The sequence below is a fragment of the Podarcis erhardii genome (genome assembly GCF_964252035.2).
Source record: "Podarcis erhardii genome assembly, chromosome: 2".
Lineage (NCBI taxonomy): Eukaryota > Metazoa > Chordata > Lepidosauria > Squamata > Lacertidae > Podarcis > Podarcis erhardii.
The window spans coordinates 35,178,597-35,203,921 of record NC_138498.1 but is presented as its reverse complement, the minus strand read 5'-3'; the positions used below and the strand labels follow the sequence as shown (position 1 = coordinate 35,203,921).

The window sequence follows — 25,325 nt, the reverse complement described above, 5'->3', positions numbered from 1 at the left end:
CTGGAAAAAGGAATTTCCTCTTCCACTTTGTTACAAAAGGCAATTTTAAAAAGAAAAGTGCAAAAGATGACATTTATTCCTAGAAAAAACAGCCATGATATGTACAGTAAGTAATTGACGCAAAGTTTGTGAGCTGCTCCAATAAAGTGATCTCATGATTCTTCCAGTGTGCCTTCTTTGACAATGGCTCGTGCAAGGTTTCGGGCTAGACCAATTCTCAGCATTTCCACCTTCATGGTCTCAGCATCATCCTCCTGGAAACAGAAGAAGAAGAGGAGTTTGGATTTGATATCCCACCTTTCACTCCCTTTAAGGAGTCTCAAAGCAGCCAACATTCTCCTCTTCCCTTCCTCCCCCACAACAAACACTCTGTGAGGTGAGGGGGGCTGAGAGACTTCAAAGAAGTGTGACTGGCCCAAGGTCAGCCAGCAGCTGCATGTGGAGGAGTGGAGACGCGAACCCGGTTCCCCAGATTACGAGTCCACCGCTCTTAACCACTACAGAATCTTAGGAGTTCACCAAATTGGACAGCATTTAATGAGGCCAAGCCCTGTCTTTATCTGCCCCACACTTCATGTCATATAGGTCAGGTGTAAGGCAGATTTGTGTGGCTTTCCTGGTGGTCCAAAATAGGCCAGAGGTTCATCATCCCTGAAATACGCTCATCTACTGTCATTTAAACTGATATTTTGTATGTGAGCTGCAATTTACACATTACTAAGCATTCTTCTGCCAGCTTATTTTATGGCTGTTGGGAAAGAAAGCGCTTCCTGTTAGTTTGCATTCAACATGTGGAAGCATCTTTCAAGGTGTTACGAATACAGTCACCAAAAATAGGATTGCATGGAACCAAGTGTCTCTCGGGTTTCTTTCTCTTGTTCTAAAAATGGCTAAGTTCCAACTTGCTAGAAACAGCCATACATCATGTAACTTGCTATGAATTCTTCCATTTTACTACCTTGAGACCACAACTTTTCATAAAACACTCTTAGGCTGCGGGGATTTCCTCTGCTGTTTTAGCCTTTTCTCAAGCTACGCCACATGTGAGAGAAAATTCAGGTCATTTTTCTGAGCCCTCTGCACTTCTCCAAGGGCTCAAGGAAAAGGATGAAGCTGCATTCACACATCATGGTGAAACATAGTTAATAGTTTGTGAACATGCAGGTGACTCCTGCTTTATTCTTTCTCCAAGAAACAAAAAACCAAGGTTCATGGCTTAGTGCTATCTTATGAACCGGAGACCGATTAGTTTCCCTCCAAATAAACTATGATATGAAGCCAAGGTCTGGGACAAGGTTACCTGGAGCTTCTGGTTTTTCGATTCTGCTGCCATCACATCTTCCAAGCATTTCATCAGTTCGTATGTCTGTTCAGCAGAGAATATCACCTGGAGGAAAACAGTAGTTACCTTCATACAACTGCAATTTCTTCCAGCATTTATTTACTGGAGGTGTACTTTCGAGGTGCTGATGTGTGGCAGGTCATGCATCTAAACGTGAAAGGTGTAATCTCAGTGACCAATGAGATTAAAAAGCTGAATATCTACACTTTGGTTTCCTCAGCCTGGTTGTGGCTTTTAGGGAAAGCGTTGCAAATTGATGGTTGGGTGCTGTGGACCAAGGCCAACTGATTTCTGTAGAGCACCATTTCCATTTTTGTCCAACTGAAAAGGATTCAGAGTTAACCAGCTTGCTGAAATGCAAGCCCTTGAGCAATGGGCAGAGTGAACCTCAGGGGAAACTTCATGACTTACAGCTTAGTATCAAGGTTAACTGAACCCATCTGCAGGAACGCTAAAGCTCTTTCAGTAATGAGTCTGTTTCTTTGAAGAAGCAGATAATCAAAGAGGAAGGTCATACATCCATCTCCCCTGCGAACACTAGACGGAGTTTTAGCAATCACACAGAGTGCACTTGGCTGCCTATCTGCTGCCACTGTCTGAATCTTCACAACCATACAGCTCTGGAGCTCCTCTGTGTTTTTGTTGAAAGCTACTTGGGGTGGGAGCACAGGGTCACATGCTTCCCTGTCAAATGAATAGTTTACCCAAAAAAGTGGGGACATTCCTTAGACCATCACCACCACCACCGGCAGGTATTTCTACTGTTCGGAAATATCATACTTGCCTCTTTCTGCTCCAGGAGCGGAAGTGCATCAGTCAGTAAGGTCATCCAGAAGGAGCAAGGAGCAATACGAGCTGTCATCAGTGTCAACAGCAGCTTAGCCGCTGCACAGAACCGCTTCTCGCCATACATCCGATGAAATTCCCGGTACTTCCCTGTATCCAAACATTAATTCAGCCCTGTCACATTTTCAGGGTACCAGATCGTCGGCTTGCAAAGCCGTTTCTTAAGACTGAGCCATTAAAACTGCATTATGGCCACCTAGCATCTTGGTCATTTAGGGAAGCTGAAATTTCTGGTGGCAATCCAGTAAAGGAGGCAGTTGCAACCAACAACTACTAACATTAATTAAGCCTCATTCATGTCAATGGAACAACTCATGATCAATTGCTACTGAACTGTTTCTATAATGCACAGCAAGCTTTGTCAACATCTGGTGCACTCCAGATATTTTGGGCTACAACTCCCATCAACCCTGCCAGTCAAAACATCTGGAAGTCACCAGGATGGCAAAGGCTGAGAAAGAGAGAAAACAATCACTACATCTCAGGGAGTCTTTAAAAAGTATTTGCAGCTATTGATGCAAACTGGACCAGCTTTCAAAGCCCTGAAAATCTCACCTTTCATTTAGTAAGCAAAAAAATCTTATTAAGACCTTAAAGTTTTAGAGAAGCTAAATAAGAACATGAAAACACAGGTAGAAACTCAGAAGTTAAAGACGGTTTCTGTTTTCAATTTCACCCTGATGCCAACTTCAGCATTATATGGCTGCACTTCTGTACCCAGGGCAGTTGCAAGATTAATTTATCTAGTTTCAAAGCACCTTCAGACTGGGAAAATGATTAGGCTGTGTCACATTCCCTCTAACTATTTCTGTTTTTTAAAAAAGAAATCAGTAGTTACATATTGCCAGATCCAGCCACGTTGTCCTATTTTATTATTAGTTCCCTGGAATCCATGAAACCTCCACTGGATTATCAATAAGAAAACCTCAATTCAATTTGCCATCACACTGATGCAAGGCCCACAGAGGAAGGATCCGTTCCTGTGGTTGTCTGAGATACAAGCCAGCAACATTAGTGTTACCACACCTGGAAGCATTTGTTTCCTGTGGTTTTTAAAAAAACAAATATGCCCTTTGTGACGTAAAGAGGAAACGTCTTAGAAAGTCTGTCTAGTTACTCATGAGAAGACTACTGTTACCGGGTATGTCCTCCAGCTAAGCAAGGCTATAACAATTGGTTTCATGGTTGGTTGTTCCGAGATGTGGAATTTGCACTGCTTCATGCATGTACTTCAAAATGAATTTCAGTCCACTTTCCTCAAGTGGTGGTGTCATCGCCCAGTGCATCATGCCGTTCCTTTTCAAAAGAATCTGTAAGAAGTAGCTCTCACCAAGAAATGTCAGCCGATCACTAAGCAGCATGGATGGTCCCAAGTTGTCAATAAGATCCAAATCTGAAAAAGAGCCTCTTTCACAATACTCCTTCAGAAATCTAGAGGGGGCGGAATAGGTGGGAAGATTATTATCGCTCCAAACCATCATTGTGTACATATTGTTACTTCATTTCAACATGCCATCCTCTTACAAACAAGTATTCTATAGACTCAAAACCTGCTGTTGTGAATGGAACTGCAGGAATTGAGAACAGTGCTTCCTAAACTTCTAATAATCAAGTCACATGTATTCCCCTGAATTGAACTGAGAGGCACACTTCATTCTTAACTCTTCAAATTAGCTTCATTTTTTTTAGAGTGTGTGGAAAGGCCTGCCTTCAAAGGAACCCTCCCTCCACCCCATGTTTCTTCAGGAGTCATTGTTTTCAACACGTGGCCTGAATGGAGAAACTTTACAGACAGAGCGTCCTCTAAGGGCAGCTAATTCTGCTGCCTCTCTGAGCGATTTTGGAATGAGCCAGTCATACCTGCTGTACAGCCAAGGCAGAATTATCCATCTCAACAGAGGCTGATTAGAAGAGGCAGAGCCAGGGCAGGAAGCTTCCTTTTCCCCTTTTCTCCTGGTGTACCAGCAGTTGTAGCAATTTGGAAATCACTGACCAAGAAAGCACACTTCCCAAAACGGCCCTATGACAGCTTCTTTGTTATTAAAGATGAAGTAGCGGAACCAAATTCCAGAAACCAACCCTCAGGTAAGGTATAAACCAGGGGTCGGCAAGGTTTACCTTGCCTGGGCCGGTTCACTCCAGTGGAGATCCCTCTGTGGGCCAGATTGCTGTGATTTCTGGCCTCGGTGCAGACACGGTTTCCAGCGTCTGTGCAGATGCGATTTCTGGCACTGCGGAAGCGAGTCCCCGCGTTGTGCTGGTTTAGCGCAGCGCGCAGAGACTCACCAAGTGGGCGGCTCGGTTCGGGGGTGGCTTGTGGGCCAGTTAAATGACCCGGCCCATGGGCCTTAGGTTTCCTACCCCTGGTATAAACTATGAGATGACTATAGTTTTGTTTTTTTACCCGACCAAACCCCCTCAGGCAGGAGCAGCAAATGATCTTTAAAAGCTTTTCCGATTTGCTTAACCAGGGGTCAGCAAACTTTTTCAGCAGGGGGCCAGTCCACTGTCCCTCAGACCTTGTGGGGAGCCGGACTATATTTTTGGGGAGGGGGAATGAACAAATTCTTATGCACTACAAATAACCCAGAAATGTATTTTAAATAAAAGGACACATTCTACTCAAGTAAAAACATGAGGCAGGCCCCACAAATAACCCAGAGGTGCACATTAAATACAGTGGTACCTCGGGTTACATATGCTTCAGGTTACAGACTCCGCTAACCCAGAAATAGTACCTCCGGTTAAGAACTTTGCTTCAGGATGAGAACAGAAACCGTGCTGCAGCAGCGGGAGGCCCCATTAGCTAAAGTGGTGCTTCAGGTTAAGAACAGCTTCAGGTTAAGAACGGACCTCCAGAACAAATTAAGTAAGATTGAGAAGGTGATTGGGCCGTATCTGGTCCCCAGGCCTTAGTTTGCCTACCGATGTGCTTAACAAAAGCATTTCCCCTCAAAGTGAGGACTTGCAAATGGGAATTTGGATTTGCCCTGAGAGTGCAGTACTTTGTGTCTCTCAGTTTCAGAGCAATTCCAGCCTCAAACTACTTGCCTTTTTTTTTTTTTAAGAGCCAGTTTAACCCCCTGGGTGTAGTATTTGAACACTGCTTCCTGCTTGGTCATTAGCATATGCAGGTCATGGCTTGGAAGTGGAGGTTTCTTGCCTTGCAGTTATGTCACAGCCTAGGAAGACTGGGACCCCTTTCTGTGCACAGTCACTCTCTCCAAAGCTACACACTGGAGCATATGACTTCCATTGGAAGGAGAAGCAACACAGTATTGACACTGTATCCTGTTCTGGGTTAACAGCAATACTCCAGAAATGCAGCTCAGAGTTCCTCACCCAGTTGCTCTTGTGTAAAAGAAGAAGAAGAAGAAAGGCAAAGGACCCCTGGATGGTTAAGTCCAGTCAAAGGTGACTATGGGGTTGCAGCGCTCATCTCGCTTTCAGGCCGAGGGAGCTGGCATTTGTCCACAGATTGCCTTCCAGGTCATGTGGCCAGTCTGACTAATCTGCTTCTGGTGCAACAGAACACCGTGACAGAAACCAAAGTGCATGGAAATGCCATTTACCTTCCTGTCACAGCAGTACCTATTTATCTACTTGCACTGGTGTGCTTTCAAACTGCTAGGTTGGCAGGAGCTGGGACAGAGCAACAGGAGCTCACCCCGTTACAGGGCTTTGAACCGCCGACCTTCCGATCGGCAAGCCCAAGAGGTTCAGTGGTTTAGACCATAGCGCCACGCCCGTCCCGCTCTGCTCTTGTGTGCAATGGGTGCTGAAGGGCTATGTGCACATTAATGCTGCAATCCTTTTGTTATGCGCTCTGCTGCTTACCCCTCTTTTGTGTAAGGGACCCTGCCCAACCCACCTCTAACATGCAGGTGCAAAAGCCAATTCTGAACGAAAGCGTTGGTCTTCCAATAGCCAGGTTATCCCAAGAAGAACCTTTAGATCTCTCTGCTGTTACTGCCGCTGGACAAAATAGCTCTGTCCTTAAGCAAGACTTACCTGTCTGATATGAGGGTAGCAAAAGCAGCATCCTTTGCTCTGATGCTCCAGGACAGGGCAGAGCCGAGGCGATTGTTCCGGACGGCTTTCATAGCCATGATCTTACAGATGCTACGGACTTGGGAGGGGAAAGAGATGGACTCAGTAAATGGTGCTTATATGAACGGATTAATATATATATATATATATATATATATATATATATATATATATATATATAATATATATGAATAAAGGTACCTTGCTCGGTCATCATTCTCTGCTCACAGATCCTCAGTATTTTGAGGGCCTTATGCTCTGTGTCCAGAGGAATCCGTTCAATATGGTGCTCCAAGTACGCTCTGCCAAATTCTGGACAATGGTCAAAATAGTCTACGGCAAGCTGCCACAAGCTACAAAGGAGAAATGTGAGTGACTGAATAGTTCTTTTCAGAAGGCAGTTTTCACAAAATAACTTCCTGGAAGCCATTTCACAGCAACAGCACGACACACAGACCACTAGGCAAAGGCTTGTCTTCATGCATTCTGTGCACAAACTCTTTCCAGCTTTTCCTTTTGCAGAAGCTGCCCTCATAGACCCTACCAAGCTCACAGGGCAAACTGAAGTGGGAGCTTTTCAAAACGAAAAGCTAAAATGGTGGCGTGGAATTCTGTGGGAGCAGCCTCTGAAAAGAAAAAAGTACGCTCAACACTTTTCATGTGCGCTTCCTCCCCTAGATCATCGTCCTTAGTCCATGCAGTGATACTTCTGATAAAAAGAATGAGAATTTGAACTTTAAAAATTCTGGCCTTTGTGGGTTACGCAAGTTGTGAACGTGAAAGCCTCACATTCCTTAAAATACTCAGTGAAATCTGAAGTCAATGAAAACTGTTTAAATCTTGAAATACAAAGTTAATATCCAGATATAGTTACTTGTACCATGTCCCACTAAAGAAATTACTATTTTATTATGTATTAGAAATCTTACCCGGCTTTACCACAAAGAGCAAGGACCAGTTACAACCATTTATAAATATATTTTTAAAAATATTTGTAACCATTTCATATCAGTTAAAACAAATTACAGTTGATGTATGGAACTTAAATTAGCCAAGATTACTTTGCAGTGTTTATTTCAGTGGGACTTAAGGCTGCAATCCTAACCTTATTTACCTAGCTAGGTATAAGCACCACTGAATTCGATAAGGACACTTCTGAGTAGACATGGTTCGGATTACACTGTTAGCCACAATTAACTTTAATTGAAGCAGATATATTATGTTTAGAAGCCTGACTCCCAAGTCTTTGACCAATTAGGCTTATCAATCAATCACTCAAGCTGAAGAGCAACTGTAGTCAGGCTCCCATATGCTCGGCTTCAACAGATGCAAATTAAGAAATGCCTTGAGCACACAAAAAAAGAATTCGGATTTTTGTCTGGATTGCTCCTCTCCTCTACATTGGAATCCCTTATGCAAGGAACATCTAGAGTTCTCACCAGTCTGAAATGCAACATGCCCTGCAAGCTTCTGGAAAGTAAAAATTTGCAAGTGAGACATTTTGGTGCTCAAGCTAACAGGAATGCATATATATTAAAAATTACAGGGCACTTGGTGATTGTGCAGTAGGGGAACCTTATGTTAGGTTAGCTTTGGGTTTAAATCGGCTTTTACTCTTCTCTAGAAGCCATTTGATGGTAACTGCTATTCTAAATACTACCCTGGCCTCTGGTTCTTTAAGAAAGTGATGATCTAATGGGCCGTTTTCTGTCTCTGTAAAACAATATACCGGTAACAACATACAGTACTGTATTTTAAATTTGTAAGAAGAGAGGTAGTGTTTAGAGTAGCACTTATCATCAAATGGCTTAAACGACTGTCATGAGTTTAATACAGCTTAACCAACCCTTCCCCATGTTTCAGAGTCTTACTATTCTTTTTCTTCAGAACAGACTCTCTCCTCCTGCTTCACAATAATATAATGTATTTTTTTAAAAAAATAAACAAGATTGCTACCTATGATGAGAGAAGAGTCCAGAAGCATATTCCAGCAGGAGGTATTCACGCATATTGGAACCAAAACTAAAAGAAGAACACATTATTTAAAAATTCCCATTTCCATGTAATCACTTCCACTGAATTTAGGGCTGCTCCGGCTAGTCCTTTTGTTGTCAAAGTTATTAAAACCCCAGTCTCCTTCTGTCTCAACATCACTTCTGCACCGTAGTTCACATACGTTTCATATTCTACAAACAGTGAAACAAGAATGAAACAGCAGACAGCATAATCACTAATTAGTGGCAAGCACTGAGCTAACCCTAACCATTATCAAGAAACAGCTTCTGTTGTGACTTTCTCCCTCCTGAGGTAAAAGGTAAAGGGACCCCCGACCATTAGGTCCAGTCATGGCCAACTCTGGGGTTGCGGTGCTCATCTTGCTTTATTGGCCGAGGAAGCCGGCGTACAGCTTCCAGGTCATGTGGCCAGCATAACTAAGCCACTTCTGGCGAACCAGAGCAGCACACGGAAACGCCGTTTACCTTCCCGTCGGAGCAGTACCTATTTATCTACTTGCACTTTGATGTGCTTTCGAACTGCTAGGTTGGCAGGAGCAGGGACCGAGCAACGGGAGCTCACCCCGTTGTGGAGAATCGAACCGCCGACCTTCTGATCGGCAAGTCCTAGGCTCTGTGGTTTAACCCACAGCGCCACCCACATCCCCTTCTCCCTCCTCTGTTGCTCCCCTTCCCAATGATGACTGACTTACATCACTTAGCTGAGAAAAGAGAAAATGGCAGAAACCTTTATGATAGACCCTTTGTCACTTTAATTCTGAGTGATTTTCTCCCTCCTAGAGAACACCAAAATCACTCAGAATTAAAGTGACAAAGGGTTCATCATAAAGGTTTCTGCCATCATTGGGAAGGGGAGCAACAGAAGGTTGACTATATTTCAGTCTAAAGACCAAGTTACACTTCTCTCCATCACTGCTTTCAGGAAGGGAAAACGAACTAATTAAAAGTCTGCATCTGTGACTTTTGTAACCTTCCAAGATGAAGGCGTATGTAGAAGTATAGTCCACATTCAAAATCCTTCGCTCTTGACTAATATTACTTGAACTGCTAGGCACTATGATCAAAGCAATTGGTTGTAAAAAGACCACAGCAGTTGTTGGACAGGATGTAACAACCACCTTCACCCCACAAAAAAATATTTTTATTCGAACAAGATTCTAGTGGGAGTTTAAGAGCTTAACTATCCCTTAGGGAGTATAACAAAAGCAGATGGATTTGCCCTGAGATATTCTGTCATATATGTCACAGCATTTCTGACGGTTCCAAAAGAATAAGCACTTTAGATTCATTTTGCCAGCAAGAGCTAGTAGAGTGAAGTGTCTCCAGTTCATTAAACTGTCTTAGGCAACCTTGTGTACTCTCAGTCTCAGTCCCAGATATGTAAAAGTATTACCATAAAAAAGGAAACCTAAAACTAAGCAGTTTTTAAAAGTAAAGCAAAGACATTTAAGAATCATCTTAGTTATTATCTGACAGATAATAAACATGTTTGCCTTTGAACTGCCAGTTGCCACAAGATTGCCAAGGGACCTCTCAAACACCACACTCGCAGGGATGGTCTGACCACTGACAGATAAAACACAAAAACACTAAGGAAGGGTAACTCACTAAAGGTTGTGTGACTGGAGGAGATTGCAGTGATCCAGCAGGTCTGTCAGATGGGCTACAAACCACCAGTTGCTCAGGGCAATGCTGTATATACAAGGAGCGAAAGGGAGGGAAGGCAAAATGATAATTTAACACACAAAACTATTTTCTTTGCGTTCTGAAAATTGACAAGTTTTCCCCAGCCCAATTTAGCAAACGTTATCGCACCTAAGAGAATCTCATTTTCTCTGTTCATGCTTTTGCCACGAAGCTCTTAGCTCCACCAGCTCTTCATTTTCATTCCCGTTTATGCACCCACCACGATGTTTGCAAGAATCCATTTGGGCCTTAGAATACTTAGGATATGGACTTCTGGGGAGGCAGCTAATGGCAACGGAGCGAGAGCCTTAACCTCCGGGAAAGGCTCAATAGTCAATAGAGTCCTGGGGAGAGCACAAGGGCGTTGTGCACCCCAAAAGAAGCCCCAAAGGGAATTTTGGACACAGAGCTTCGGCAGGCAGATTTGCAGGCTCTCCTGTCCTCCCCGCCGCAGCGAAAGGCAAGGGGCAGGAAGGACAGGATTGAGCGGCAGCGCAAGAAGCAGATTTTGAACCCCCAACGAGAAGCCTCAAGCTCCGGCCTGGATGCAGTAACCTACTTTGCAAGAATTCATTTGGGCCCTACAATACTTGGGATACCAGACTGTGAAACTGATGGAATTCTGGCCAAAGGCTCTCAGACAAGAATGGCAATACTCACCTGCATTCTTTAATCACTTGGTGGATATCTAATTCAAAGGCTGCCAGCAAGATGATGTCTAAAGGCTCAGGGCTGCTTTCTGCTCCCAGGAACAGGTCCATGCTCGACTGCAGAATACAGAAAGGGGTAGGGTTTACTCAACACCGAGGATGCTCTTTCCCAGGTCAAGGCAAGACAATTATGAAATGAAGGCCCTCTTTTGATCAGGTAGGATTTGGTACAAAGTGTGGTGGTTTTCAAAAATTTGCTACTTAAGCTTCTCATGAGCGTCGGTGGCAGGAAGGGCAGATGGCTCTGCCTGGGATATACCCAGTGTACTTGAGCATCGCTCACCTACAGTCCCAACACTTCCTCCTCCCACTGTCATGAGCTAGAAGGCATGGCAAACCGTGGGTGGAGCAAAAGGACGACAGGACTGCCAGCCGTTTTTCCACTTGGGTGGCCCAAAGGTTGTGGCCAGCTCTACTCTAAGTGTGATTTCCCCCCCGAGTTACCTGTGCGTAGAGATGGAGTTCCACATGCTTCACGGTAGGGTGGCAGTACAGCAGCCGGGTTACCAGAAAATGGTACCAATTAGTCATGAGGTCTTTCTTCTCTAAAATGGCGCTCTCATCTCCCACCAAGATCTTGACAAAGAAAAAACAAACCACTTCAGTGCTCCTTCCCATCATCCCCCATCTGCATTTGATCCACTATGTTCTGTTGAGTCTACTGAGTAGACTGAGAAACCCGTTTTTAAGTTCTTCGCGCAGCACAGTTAGATCTCAACCACAGAGCTCCTGTTTATTTTTAACCTGCTTTGTCCATTTGCCTCCTCCTCCTCCTCCTCCTCTTCTGAATAAAGCTTCATATAATTGGGCTGTTGGGGTCTGGAATAAGTATTTGTCAAGCTTAGGGATTCTGGTAATAGCCCACAAGCCTAGGCTGCTAGGGCTCATGCTACAGAAGTATAAGATTGGGTGTGTTAAGGAAGAGCAAGTGATGTATCTGGCTGGAAAACACAGGTCATCTTGTCTCAAGAACCTGGGATCTAGTATTTCCTTGGGCACCCCAGTATTCCTTCCAGTCTGGGGGATTGTTAACAGATCCAACTGAGCTAACTCTATAAAGCAGTTGTGCCAGAAAGGGCATGAGCAAGCTCTCCTAGCTTTTCCCCCTTCAGTCACAGGTGTTTCTGATGTTCCGAAATTAGGTAGGTAGCCTGTTCTGGGTGCAGCAGCAGAGTGTTAGCTGTCCTAGCAATGCAACCTTTCAGCAGAAAGTGCTGCTTAATAAGCAGCCCCAAATTGTTACACCCGAGAACATACATGATGTTGAATCATCCTCAGTAAGGATGTTCAGCCTTAGTAAGAACTGTTATGGTTTTATAGACCACTTCTGAGAGTCTGTCATTCCTCCTAGCTCCACAACAGGAACTCAATCAATGAAATATACCTTCCTTGCACAAACACTTTGTCCTAGCCCATTTGTTGGGTGAACGAGTGAAATCTAGATATTGACGTATTGGTGACTCGCCCAAGATCACCGTATGACAGAAAAGAATACAGCCAAACGATTCAAGCTCCAAATGTCTTCAATGCAATTGCAGAACCTATACCCCAAACTGCTTTAAACTCAGTAATGGGGTCAACCATAATATTTCATTCTTCAATCTTACCCACCTTGCAGAGGGTTTCCATGTGCGGATTAGAAGCAAATGTCCCATCCTTTAGGAACCGTTCGCATGCCTCATGCCAATGCTGCCATTTCAGCTCCATCTCCGTCAAAGTCTGGGTGTTGCTAGGCTGGTAAGGAAGATACAAACATGCAATTTGGTTTCCTCTTTTCCTAGTTTTAGATCTTACACTATAATTTACAGTGCTTTCAAACAACTCTGCATGAACAGAAAGCTTTTTGAAATTTTGTTTTATCCAATGAAAAGGGGCACAAATGTTGGAACGCCAAAACAAGCACTGTATCATTAACCTTCTTTCTTGGGATGGAGAACAACAACAGGATAATGGTCTGCTGACAAGCACCTCTGTCAACATTTACACATAATCAATTTCATTCATGTTAATAGAACTTCCTTTCAAATACAGTCATACCTCGGGGGTTGAATGTGATTCGGGTTGAGCGAGTTCAAGTTGCGCTCCGCGGCAACCCGGAAGTAACGGAGCGTGTTACTTCCGGGTTTTGCCGCTTGTGCAGACGCTCAAAATGACATCACGCGCATGCGCGAAAGCATCAAAACGTGACCCGCGCACGCGCAGTCGCTTATTAAGTTCGCTTCAGGATGCGAACAGGGTTCCAGAACGGATCCCATTCGCATCCCGAGGTACCACTGTATGTACTGCACTCCCCCTCCCCTCACCACTTCTGCATCCAATGTCTGGAAATATGTAAGCCCATATCAGAAACCCAGAAGCAACTCTCTTCTTGAAGGTGCACCAAAGATTTTTTGAGCATACAGCTGTTGCATTGTAGAGTCATAAAGGTAAAGGGACCCCTGACTATTAGGTCTAGTCGTGGCCGACTCTGGGGTTGCGGCGCTCATCTTGCTTTATTGGCCGAGGGAGCCGGCGTACAGCTTCCGGGTCATGTGGCCAGCATGACTAAGTCGCTTCTGGCGAACCAGAACAGCGCACGGAAACGCCGTTTACCTTCCTGCCGGAGCGGTACCTATTTATCTACTTGCACTTAGACGTGCTTTCGAACTGTTAGGTTGGCAGGAGCAGGGACTGAGCAACAGGAGCTCACCCCATCGCGGGGATTTGAAACGCCAATCTTCTGATCAGCAAGCCCTAGGCTCTGTGGTTTAACCCACAGCGCCACCCGTGTCCCTGTAGAGTCATACCTCAGGTTAAAGTTGCTTCAGGTTGAGTCTTTTCGGGTTGTGCTCCACTGTGACTCGGAAGTAACGGAACGCATTACTTCCGGGTTTCGTCGCATGCGCAGACACTCAAAATGACGTCACACGCATGCGCAGAAGCGGCAAATCGCCGCACGCGCACGCGCGGGTTGTGTTTTCTTCAGGATGTGAACAGGGCTCCAGAACGGATCCCGTTCATATCCAGAGGTACCACTGCATTTTGTTTGCATGTTTTGCACACATCACCCCGGACTCTTCTGAGGAAGAGTGGCAGGTAGGGCTAGGCAATATCTGGTTTTCAATGTTGTGATATATCAGCAGCTAAATAGAGCAATATGCTGATATACTACGATGTCTGGAATGTATCTCGGCTGCTTCTTCCTCCCCACCTTGGAGGGTTGGCTTCCTCAAAGGCACCAGAAGATGGAGCCCAAGAACCTTCTCAGGCTCCTTCTGCCTGCCTGCGCCTTTGCCATCTGCACGCAATTTGAGCTGGGAAGACATCGTGGCTCCCTGACCACTGCAATCTATTCCCAACGCAAAATCTGAAACCGGTATCGCAATCTGAATGCCAAACTGGTTTCGGACAATTCACCAAACCACACTGCGCATGAGAAGAACATCTTACATACACAGAGAACAGGCATCTTCTTCATCAACTCGTCCAAAATTTTGCACATGCTCACTGAAGTGGGATTGGTGTTTGCTTCCTTAGAGAGCAGTTGCCGAGCTTCGTCCATCCGACCTTGCAGCACCAAGATAGTTAACTGCAAAAGCAAAAAGGAAGGTTTTTGCAACTGAGTTGAACCCAAGAAAGCACCAACATGTTAATACTAACATACTAAATCGATATGCATGCAGCTGCAGTGGCACATACAGCAGCTTATGAAAAGTAAGCATCCTAAAGAAGGGTCTAGGACTAGTCCAATCAACCAAGTCATGAAGTAGAACGAATGTAAATGACTATTCCTCTTCCTACCATAAAAAAACATGCTGCCATTATGCAGAGCTGACCATGCGTCTGTTGCTAGATAGAACATCGGATCCCTTGTGCATATCTTGCTGGGGAAAGGTCTTGAAACATCAGCTCAAAATAATATTATTGGTACATAGCACTTCCAACTTACATTGACAGATGCTTAACATGTAACTGTCTTCCTTCCTCATGATGATTCTGTTTGATTTAAACTAAAAAGATCTCGCACATTTCATAGAACTCGTTCCTAGTAGCCCTTTATTTTTGGTTTGAACTAGGTTTCTTTCGGGGGGGGGAGTGAAGCAAATGCTTTCTGGCTAAGAAAATTCCTCACTCACCGCATCCCAGAAGTTTTTGTGTTTTGCGGGGCTTTCATTCCTCAGAACATCGCAAAGCATGTTGTCCACATCACACACATGAAGACGAACCCAGTCAAGGAGGTGACGCAGGAGAGAACCAGCTGCAAAAAAGATATTTGTTTCTGCATGGTGTAGTGGTTAAGAGCAGTGGACTCAATCTGGTGAACTGGGTTCGCTTCCCCGCTCCTCCACATGCAGCTGCTGGGTGACCTTGGGCTAGTCACACTTCTCTGAAGTCTCTCAGCCTCACTCACCTCACAGAGTGTTTGTTATGGGGGAGGAAGGGAAAGGAGATTGTTAGCCACTTTGAGACTCCTTAAGGGATATCAAGGCGGGATATCAAGTCCAAACTCTTCTTCTTCTTCTGCTTTGCCAGAAAAGAAATCTTAGCCCCCCCCCCGATTCTTATGTTTTTCGATTGTGCACAAAAATATTTGAGCTTAAGGGAGTATGCTTCCGAAAAGGGTGCATAAACTCACATGCTTTTACTCTCTTCTCCTTTAACCTATGAGAATAAATGCTGTCTGCTCTGCCTTAGCTAATGTTACTGGAGAATGTCACTCTTACTTGCTCGCTGATGCTCTGTGGGCAACTTCAAACAAAAACCCATTTCCTACACAGAAGATTGTCCAGGTTTACCGTAATGAGCTCACATGTGAATTAACTCACTGGGCATACATGTCATGGGAAGTTTCACCTCAAATTCGTCCCTCCACCCCCAATACGTGGTCCATGGCATATGCTGCCACTGTTCTGACAGTGGGCCGTTGGTTGCAGCACTACAGAAAGCTCTGGAGACAAGGCTGGAGTTGGACGAGGCCTTAGAAGTGCCTCCATCCAGTCTATCCCATCTAGGCTGCCCCGCTTCTTGCCTGAAGAGTGCCAATCCTTGAAGCACCAGCCACTGCTCTGAAGGCAAGGCTTCTCCTTCACTCTGTGACATCTCTGGGCACATAAGGGGGCAGTGAAGGAGATAACTTTGATGACATTCCCATGAGAGCCAGTGTGGTGTAGTGGTTAAGAGTGATAGACTCGTAATCTGGAGAACCGGATTCAGGTCTCCGCTCCTCCACATGCAGCTGCTGGGTGACCTTGGGCTAGTCACACTTCTCTGAAGTCTCTCAGCCCCACTCACCTCAGAGCGTTTGTTGTTGGGGAGGAAGGGAAAAGGATAATGTTAGCCGATTTGAGACTCCTTCAGGTAGTGATAAAGCGGGATATCAAATCCAAACTCTTCTTCTTCTTGTACAGTGGTACCTCGGTTTTCGAACATCTCCACTGATGAACGTTTCAGTTTTCAAACGCCGAAAACCCAGAAGTACTTCGGTTTTTGAAGATGCCTCGGAAGTCGAACTTGAAACGCGGCTTCCGTATTGAGTTTTCCATTTTGAGTTTTACATTTTGAGGCTTCTGTACGGTGTTTTCAGTTTTTTGAACGTTTCGGAACTCAAACAGTCTTTCAGAACGGATTACGTTCAAAAACCAAGGTACCACTGTATCTCGTTTTTTTTTTAAAAAGCGACCTGCAGAGACTTCCAACACAAAAAACATGCCATTTTGACTTCATTTTAGTCCAATTTTCACCTGGTGCTGCTTCGATGAACATGATTTCACAAAGATTCCAGATCAACTCCATCGCAGACAAAGTGGACACCTGAGGAAAACAGACGCCAATTTAAAGATGACACACCTAACGTGTTGAGCTTGGAGTCAACTTCACATGAATATGTTAGCTACAGCTTTTCTTGAGCAGAGGCAGCTTGGCTTCAGGGATCCACGTTCTGGCAACCTCAAGGCTAGGCTGCTGCAATGCACTCTACGTGGGGCTGCCCTTGGAGAGAGTTTGGACGCTGCAACCAGTGCTGAATGCAGCAGCCAGGGTGCTGGTTGGCACAAATGATTGAGCACATACTACACCAGTTCTTAAAGTTCACCTTGTAGGCATGAATCTGAAGCATCCCTTCCTCCCTCTTTTTCCTGGAGGTGGGGAAGTGGTTCATCCAGAGGTTTGTGCTCGCCCCTCAGCTGTCTTGAGTACCTTTGAAACTCAGCATTGTGTTACACGACCTTACACCTCTTAAGAGGCAGTCTCAGTAGTGAGAACAAGTTCGCATGGCTGGCCACCAAGAACAGCAAGCATTTGTGGTAGCATAGGATATCACTTCAGAAGATTTTGCCATGGTTTATTAGTATCTGGCTGCTTCCACAGGCACTAAATATCTCCTTTTAATTTTTTTTTTAAATACAAAGATCAAACTACAGTGAGTAATATCCTGTGCACAACTAGATGAACTCCACTTTACAGAATATATCGCAGTACTTTAAATATATTGCTAACCGCTCTGTGATGTTCAGATGAAAGGAGGGACAGAAATTTAATAAATAAGAATACAGCTTAGAACTGAGTTTATGACAGGTTGCAGTTGCTGACAGTGCTAGATAACAATAAGTTATCATGGCACTTGTTCTTTCTGGAAAATTTCTGTCAGTGCTTTATTGCAGTGGTGTGGAACTGAACCTACAACACCTCCAAGGTAGACCTGTATTTCCAAGACAATTAAGCAACAAGAGCAGTTGGGATTCTGACAGAATCCAAAAAACTAATTGAATAGAAATTAGCAGTGCTGCAAAGCTCTGTGGTGGATGCTAGCAAAAAAGTTATTCTCAAATGTGACCAAAAAAAATATTTAGGTTACCTCAGTGCTGTGTTGCATGTGGAGTGCTGGGTCCTGTGTTGAAACTAACAAAAGAAAAATATACAAGTCAGGGTTTTCTCCTTTTTCTTAGCTCTCTGAGCCAAAGAAACATTTACACTCCAGATCTACCATTCTGTATGGAGAGACCAGTACAGTCGTACCTCAGTTTACAAACTTAATCCGTTCTGGAAGTCCATTCTTAAACCAAGGCGCGCTTTCCCTAATGAGGCCTCCCGCTGCCGTTGCCCTTCCACTGTTCAGATTCCATTCTTAGACTGAGGTAAAGTTCTCAAACTGGGACACTATTTCCGGTTTTGCAGAGTTTGTAAACTGATTCGTTCTTAAACTGGACTGTTCTTAAACAGAGGTACCACTGTACATTCTTCAGTGTACTTAGTTAATTAGCACTTTTATCAGCTACATTCAAAAGGCTGTAGTTCTTAATTCCTGTGCCAAGGTCCCATCACCTGAACCTTCTGGGCCCCAGTGGAGCCTGGGATTCAAAAGATTTCCAAACTGACTTCTTGTAAGACCAGCTCAATTTCATGAGCCATTCAGACTACTTTCTTATTGTTATCATCTCACAAATTATATCATACAGACCACTTAGTAGCGTAGCTCACTGAATGAAGAGCATAGATTACAAAACCTACATAAAGACCACTTGATAAAAATCTCTAAGTAGTTTACACAAAATAGCGTAAAATAGCGTTTCTCAAAATATAATCAACAAATCTCAAAAACAAGTAAGACATAATAAAGCTGTTTAAAATAAAATCAACAGAATTTATAAACAAGTATACACAATAAATTCATACGTTTGGATCAGCTTGCCAAAACAAAAAAATGCATATATTGTGGACTCGAGTCCACCACATTTCACATCAACACTGTAGGACAACTTACTAGCTAACTGATGAGAATCTTCCATGCTGGCTCTTATGACTGAGCGGTAGTTTTTGCTCACTCGAACCAACCTGACAAAAGTAGAAGAGTCTAATTAGAATGAGTTAAAAAGAAAAAAATTATGGACAGACCCTTTCCAAGCACCATGCATGAGCTTGGAAAGCAGTATGAACTAAATGTACTCTCTGTTGCCACACTGGTATCCCTCAGCATTATTTAGGGTGTTGCATCCCTCTGGTAGACAGCGAGTGAATGAACATTCATGAAAATAGCAGTGGCTACAGAATAAACATTCAGATTAAATAAGATCAATATGCTGAGGCTGCAATGCTATGCACACTCACACTCATAGGGTTTTGTTGCAAATCAAATAGTAAATCACTATAGCACCCTGGCCCTACCTGGATGATCTCAGAACATGAAGATTTTTAGATCACTTACTGGGCAGTCCTTGACTTCCCAAGCTTTTCCTTCTCATCCTTCTGAAGGCCGACAAAGATCCCATGTGATTCATTGAAAAGCTTCCTCAAAGTCTGAGAGTATATATCTAGATCTTTGCGAACAACGTAGACATAGGGGCAGTCAGGCCTTTTCTCTTTACCCTCTGAAACAAATCACAAATAAGTTTTAATACAGCCAAACACTGTTAGTTCACCATGGGAATAATGTGTGCATCAGCCCCACAACACAGTGGGACACGACAAAAAACGCTGAGGTTATCTGGGTGCATATGTATTCCAAAGTAGTTCTACATTCCCTCTGTTCCATGCAAGCTCTGTAAAGGCAAGGGCGTGAATGCTTTTAACACACACTCTTGTACTAGTGTTTCGTTTCATTTATAAACTGACCTCATTCTTGGGATCTTTCTTGCCATTATTTATATGCTGGGGGGGGTCTTACACCCTTGAAGCTTTGTGTAGGATGTTTTTGAGGGTGAACTCATATTTCATTTGGGGTATTAAGCCAGGATTATTGGGCCATGCTACTGCCTCAGACAAAATGTCATGTAGTGAAGTTTGTCTGCCATTTCTGATAATCTCACAGGTTTCCTAGAAGCACAGTCTGAAAACTACTGTTGCAAATATCTGAACAAGGCTGCTGTTTAATTCATTACAATTTGTCCCAGTGATCTAACAAAGAGTTCAGAACCACGTTCATGGGATTCCAACATGGGCTGCCACCTAGGTACTGATAGGTTTGCCATTCCTATCTTAAAGCATATAGTCCAAGGAGGGGAATCTCAGGCCCAGGGGCCAAATGTACATCTCCAGGCTTTTCTATCTGGCCCTGTGGACCTTCCCCAGGCCACCTCTCTCAGTCCAGGGTCTGTCTGCCACAGGGATGCCATCCTTGGCAACTTGCCCATGGGGAATGTGGTCCATGGACTGAAAAGGGTTCCCTAGCCCTTGAACTAAATTAAGCCATGTTAAGTGTTGCGTACATGTACCCAGGCATTTTGAGTCTGAAATTCATTAATACAGCCTGTGCTGAAAGTTCAGTGGCCCAAGATATTTGATGTACATCAGTGGGCATCAGGAGGACCAGTTAGCAAGTCTACTTTGAGGGACAAAAAAGATGCAATTGTAGTTGAATGCCAAAGGAGTTATAAATAATTATTGAAAAATTAAACAATAACCAGACAATGATTTTTTAACCAATATTCCCAGTAAGATTAATACCAGCAATGTCTAAAACTATAAATCTCTATTTCTGTGTCCTTCTGTTCTCTCTCTCACCTTTATTCTAATTAATCTCTCTTTCCTAGCTAATTCTAACCAACTTTTGCTGTCTTGGGATGCTCCTGCCCACCGCATGCAATTCCACATCAACACTCTGCTAGAATTAAGGCAGAGATGGAGAAGGAACCTTTTTCAGTCAGAGGGCCACATTTCCGTTTGGGTGAACTTCCAAGGGCCACATACCAGTGATGAGTGGGGCCAAAACTAAAAGTAGCCGCAGCAACAAATGACAACCTCACCTTTGTACTGTCTGCTAGTGTCTACAACACTCAGACATCCCTCTCTTGTCTCCACCCAGGCAAGCAAGAGAAATCATTAACTGGGTTCAGAGATGCATTCCTGCCACGCAGAAATGCTTGGGAATGGTTCCAAGGGCCAGGCAGATAGGCCCAGAGGGCCACATTCAATCCCTAAGCCGGAGGTTTTCCATCCCTGCACTTGTGTGGGCCTATTTACTGTTAGTTTCTGTTTGCCACTGAGGAGCTGCTTGGAGTCACCGGACTCTGTTTACATTCCAGAGACCTTCCAGGCTGCTGGAAGTCTCACGGAGGCAGGAGACGGATGTGATGTTTACTGGTTTCCTGTTTCCTTTGTTTCAGTTGCTCTCTGTTTTCGAAGAGAGAGGATGTATTTTTCTTTGCTCTCTGCGTAGTAAGACATAAAGCATAATGATGTAGCCATAAATCTCATCACTTCCCTGTGCTGGATTCTCTGCTGGATGAGAACGCGCCTTGGAGCCTCATCAGAGGTTCGAGGTCGTTAATTATTCGTCGGGAGGGCAATTTCGGAGACTTGGCCAGAAGATGAGCTTTATCAGCTTGGCCGAGTGGAGATTCCAACATTCACTACTATTAATTCATCAAAAACATGCACATTAGTAACAGAGGTTACCAACCTGTTGATCCAAACAATGTTTCACACACCAGCATCTCCCCAGGTCCCCACTCGAAACATAACTGTTTCTTGTCAGAATTTATTTCTGGAATCAGCTGTTTGAAACAGAAGGAAGGAAGGGAATTAGACAGGCAAATATGGTAACAATGCTGAAATCAAAACACATCTGTTACGAAGTACACTTTTTTAAAAAAAACCTGCAACTTAAATTACAGTGGTACCTTGGGCTACATACGCTTCAGGTTACAGACTCCACTAACCCAGAAATACTACCTCGGGTTAAGAACTTTACCTCAGATGAGAACAGAAATTGCGCAGCAAAAGCAGGAACCCCCATTAGCTAAAGTGGTACCTCAGGTTAAGAACAGTTTCGGGTCAAGAACAGACCTCTGGAACGAATTAAGTTCTTAACCTGAGGTACCACTGTACATACACTGACAGCAGCAAAAGCTGGAATGAAGAGAGTGACCCTCTTATGAAGAACATCTCACAAGTTCTATCCATTAAAACACACACACACCCTTAAATCTTCAATCAACACCAAACCCAACTGCCTACTATGATCTTGGACATGCTTGCTTGCCTTGCCATGTGATATTAGTCCCAGCTAACATGGCCAATGGTCAGGGATGATGGGAGCTGTCGCTCCTGCTGGGCTCTGGGCTCTGACCCCTGAGCTTGAGGAACCCAGTGGTTCTCAAAGGGTGTGGTGCGCCACACTAGCGTGGCAGGAGAAAATGAGATTTCATGGGATTCTTGTATTGGAATTTTTTCAGATGGAGCACCATGTATGACAGGGAATATGAGAGGCTTGGTAGCTGTGTTGAACCAAAGTGAAATGTTCTGGAAAGCCTGCAAATGCCATCTTGATAGTCAAGATAACCAGCCGAAATAATGAGCAGCTGCTGCAAGAATGAGCTCATATATGTTTATGTTTCCTTGCTTTGATATATGTTAATTGACTTGCTTTGATGCTGTGCTTATCTGTAGTCCTTGAGATGCTGGGCTTTAGGCCCAGAGAGGGGAGAAGCCTTGGATAGCTGCCATGTGTGGCCTCAGTAGCCAGCTTTGATGGGAGGTTTGGGGCAAACAGAGTATGCTGCTTTGGGAATAAGAGTTGTATAAACATCTGCCTGAGTGCAGACAAGTCACGGCAAGCTCTCATTGCTGCAGTGTCCATTCTGCATCTGTAATGGCAGTGAGGCCTGGCTGGGTGACTTACTGTAAACTTAACTCTTTCTTATAATAATGCCTGCACCAAACCACTCCCACGAGCCCATCTGTGGCACTCATCAAACAGAAAAATCCAGATGTAGTATTAAATCACTGAGGGTTTTTTTTACACAGAGGCATTAATCACCAAGACCCTTGTAGCTGATTTGAACTTGGTTCTAGATCAGGCTGTGTACATTGTGAATTTTATCAAAGCAGAACCACTAAAAACAGAGTTATTTGATATAACAACACAACAAGATGGAAGAAGTAAAATACTGAGATCACACATGGGTGAAGGGGAGTGGGGGTATATGGGAACCTATAACATCATTTATAATATAATTTGTTAATTGTGTTGTATTTACATATAGCAAAGGGAAGCCTAGAGCATTTAGATATATTTAAATTTAGACAATCTATGTAATAGGCTTATGTCAGAAAATGAATATGGATTTTGAATTTGATGTTTGTAATTTTTTTTGGTTTTGAAATAAAAAATTTAAAAAACACGGTTATTTGCTTGACTCTGCAAAGACATGGAACCAAAACATTTCCTGCACTCGGAGGTTTGCTGGCTGTCCGGCAGAATTGTTTTTAATTAGGTGTTGGAGCAGAAGAATGAATAAAGGGAGTTTTTGGAACAAGAGAACCCATTGTACCACCAATAAAAAATTTGGTGTGGTATGAGCAAATTTTTATTTCAAAAGCATGGCTCAGAGAAAAAACTTAAGAGAACCACTGCTCTAACTACTCTGCCACTGGCACTCCCTGCCTCTCAGGAACACCGGCCTGATCCCATCCACTGGCCAAAGGAGTGCAGGTGGGGAGCTGGCTTCCCAGCACTCTGCCAGAAAAAGCAAACTGGCTCCAGCTGCCAGCTGCCCTTAAGACTGCACAGTTTAAGGAGGCACAGTTTGGTCAGTGGCCAAGCCTTGAGGAACAGGGCCACCGGTCAGGATTTTGTTTGTTCATGCTTTGGATCTGTTATATGCTTCTTTGGCAGCAAGTGGAGATGTGGGGTGTAAGGTAAATACAGTGGTACCTCGGGTTAAGTACTTAATTTGTTCTGGAAGTCTGTTCTTAACCTGAAACTGTTCTTAACCTGAAGCACCACTTTAGCTAATGGGGCCTCCTGCTGCCGCCACGCCGCCGGAGCACGATTTCTGTTCTCATCCTGAAGCAAAGTTCTTAACCTGAGGTACTATTTCTGGGTTAGCGGAGTCTGCAACCTGAAGTGTATGTAACCTGAAGTGTATGTAACCCGAGGTACCACTGTAGCAAGCCTCTGAAGTGGAGTGGTTGGGGTCAGGCTAAGCATGTGAATGAACATCCTCCCCACACACCCCATGAAGCCCACTGAGCAACGCCCCTATCCTTCAGCCAGGCCTACCTCACAGCGCTGTTATAACTGTAAAACTAAAATTGGGGCGGGGGGGGGGGAGCCACAGCATGCTGCCTTCAGCTCCTTGCAAGAAAGGCCAGAGTCAAGATAAAACTGGTCCTGTTACGACGTTACTGCCTCTGCTCACTTTGCAGAGGAGGTTGGTGGTGTTGGTGGAGGAGGAAACTTATTAAACCTGCCTATTCCAACACAAAGGCGAATGGAGACAGCTCAGTCGGTAGAGCAATCTCAGGGTCGTGGGTTCGAGCCCCACGCTGGGCAAAAGACTCCTGCATTGCAGGGGAGTCGGTCTAGATGACCCTCGGGGGGTCCCTTCTAAATCTACAATTCTCAAGTTCCTTGCCCATGATCGAGAGGGGGGAGACCCAAATCAGAGCCTTCCGTTCCGACACCTGCAGCCCCACCTCCTTCCCCGGATCCCATTTCCCTCCACGGGACCCACAAACACCCCGAGCGAGGGAGGGAGGGACCCGCTTAAGCGACGCACAGTGACCGCAGGCTCCACGTCCAGCTCCTCCATGCCGCCCAGCCGAGGCACAAACTCCCGCTATCCGCTTCTGCCCTCGCTCCTTTCCCAGCCTCGAGCAGCCGCTTCCTCGTCTCCCTGGGACAGCCCAGCCAATGGCCATGCCTCTCGCGCGCATGCGTACGGGAAGAGGGCCCAGGGATATGTGGGGGTTTTTTTGCCGCCTCTTTTCCACCCCTAGAGATAGGAAACTGATAGAGGAGCTCGCCTCTCCGTTTACAACAGCGCTTCAGAGAGAACTTCATTTATAAAGCTTTCCCCCCCCTTCCTCTTGTTCCTCAGGACTGAAGAGAGAGTTGACGCTAGAGAAACATAAGAGAGAAATCTGGGCTCTTTCTCCACTGCTATCTCTCACGTCCATTCCGGGAGCAATGCAAAAGCTGACGCGGAAAGGAATCCGCTGATGCAAAAAATTCGTAATTCTAGCTTCCTCCTCTCCCAAATTAGCGATGCCTCGTTCCCCGCCTCGGGGCCTGTCTTCCAAGCTGCCTGTAGGATTTTCATTTAAATTGTTTTTATTTAAAACCTAACTTCAAACCCTTTAAAATGCAATTCCTGCTGCTCCTTCGCATATCGTCTTCCGAAGGCCGAGGGAGCTGGAAAGGGTCCGGGTTTGAGGCGCCCGGCCGTGCTCGAGAGACAGGCACTCTGCAGGGCCTCAAAATTAAACGGCGCTGATTCAGAGAGCGAAGTCGACTCGGCGGGAAACTATATAAGTGGTTGAGACGGCAGCGCCGCGATGTTGTTGCAGTTGGGGTGGTGGAGATGGAAAGAGCGCTGTTAGGGTAGTCGTGGCAGCAGAGAGGAATACTTTTTGCAGTGTCCGCTAGATGTAGGGCTGCAAAGCTTTCACTTGTCCTTGCAGTTCTTCCAATATATATTGGAACTGCAATATCTATCTATCTAGACTCCCTAAAACTCTGTGCCCAGAAACAACAACAACAACAACAACAATTTGTTATTTAAATGCTGTCCATCAGACTAGGTTGCCCAGCCACTCTGGGCGGCTCCCAACAAAATACATTAAAAACACAATAAAACATCTACCATTAAAAACTTCCCTAAACAGGGTTGTCTTCTAAAAACTCAAGTCGTTGATTTTTTCCTTGACATCTGGCAGGAGGGCATTCCACAAGGTGGGCTCGAATACCAAGAAGGGTCT

General features: G+C 44.6%; 1 protein-coding gene across 1 annotated transcript; it reads right to left on the bottom strand.

The window, feature by feature from the left end:
• Positions 1–58: 58 nt before the first annotated feature.
• NUP85 (nucleoporin 85) lies at positions 59–24,284 on the bottom strand. Its single transcript, XM_081850778.1, has 19 exons — positions 24,125–24,284; positions 21,022–21,115; positions 18,829–18,991; positions 18,388–18,458; positions 17,482–17,525; positions 16,370–16,439; positions 14,765–14,886; positions 14,083–14,217; positions 12,261–12,383; positions 11,094–11,225; positions 10,600–10,706; positions 9,862–9,945; positions 8,195–8,260; positions 6,440–6,591; positions 6,200–6,317; positions 3,519–3,619; positions 2,127–2,278; positions 1,301–1,387; positions 59–254 (listed from the first exon to the last, which is right to left on the bottom strand). Exons 1-19 carry the CDS (start codon positions 24,155–24,157, stop codon positions 153–155), a joined length of 1,956 nt encoding a protein of 651 aa, XP_081706904.1. The 5' UTR covers positions 24,158–24,284; the 3' UTR covers positions 59–152.
• Between the last annotated feature and the right edge of the window lie 1,041 nt (positions 24,285–25,325).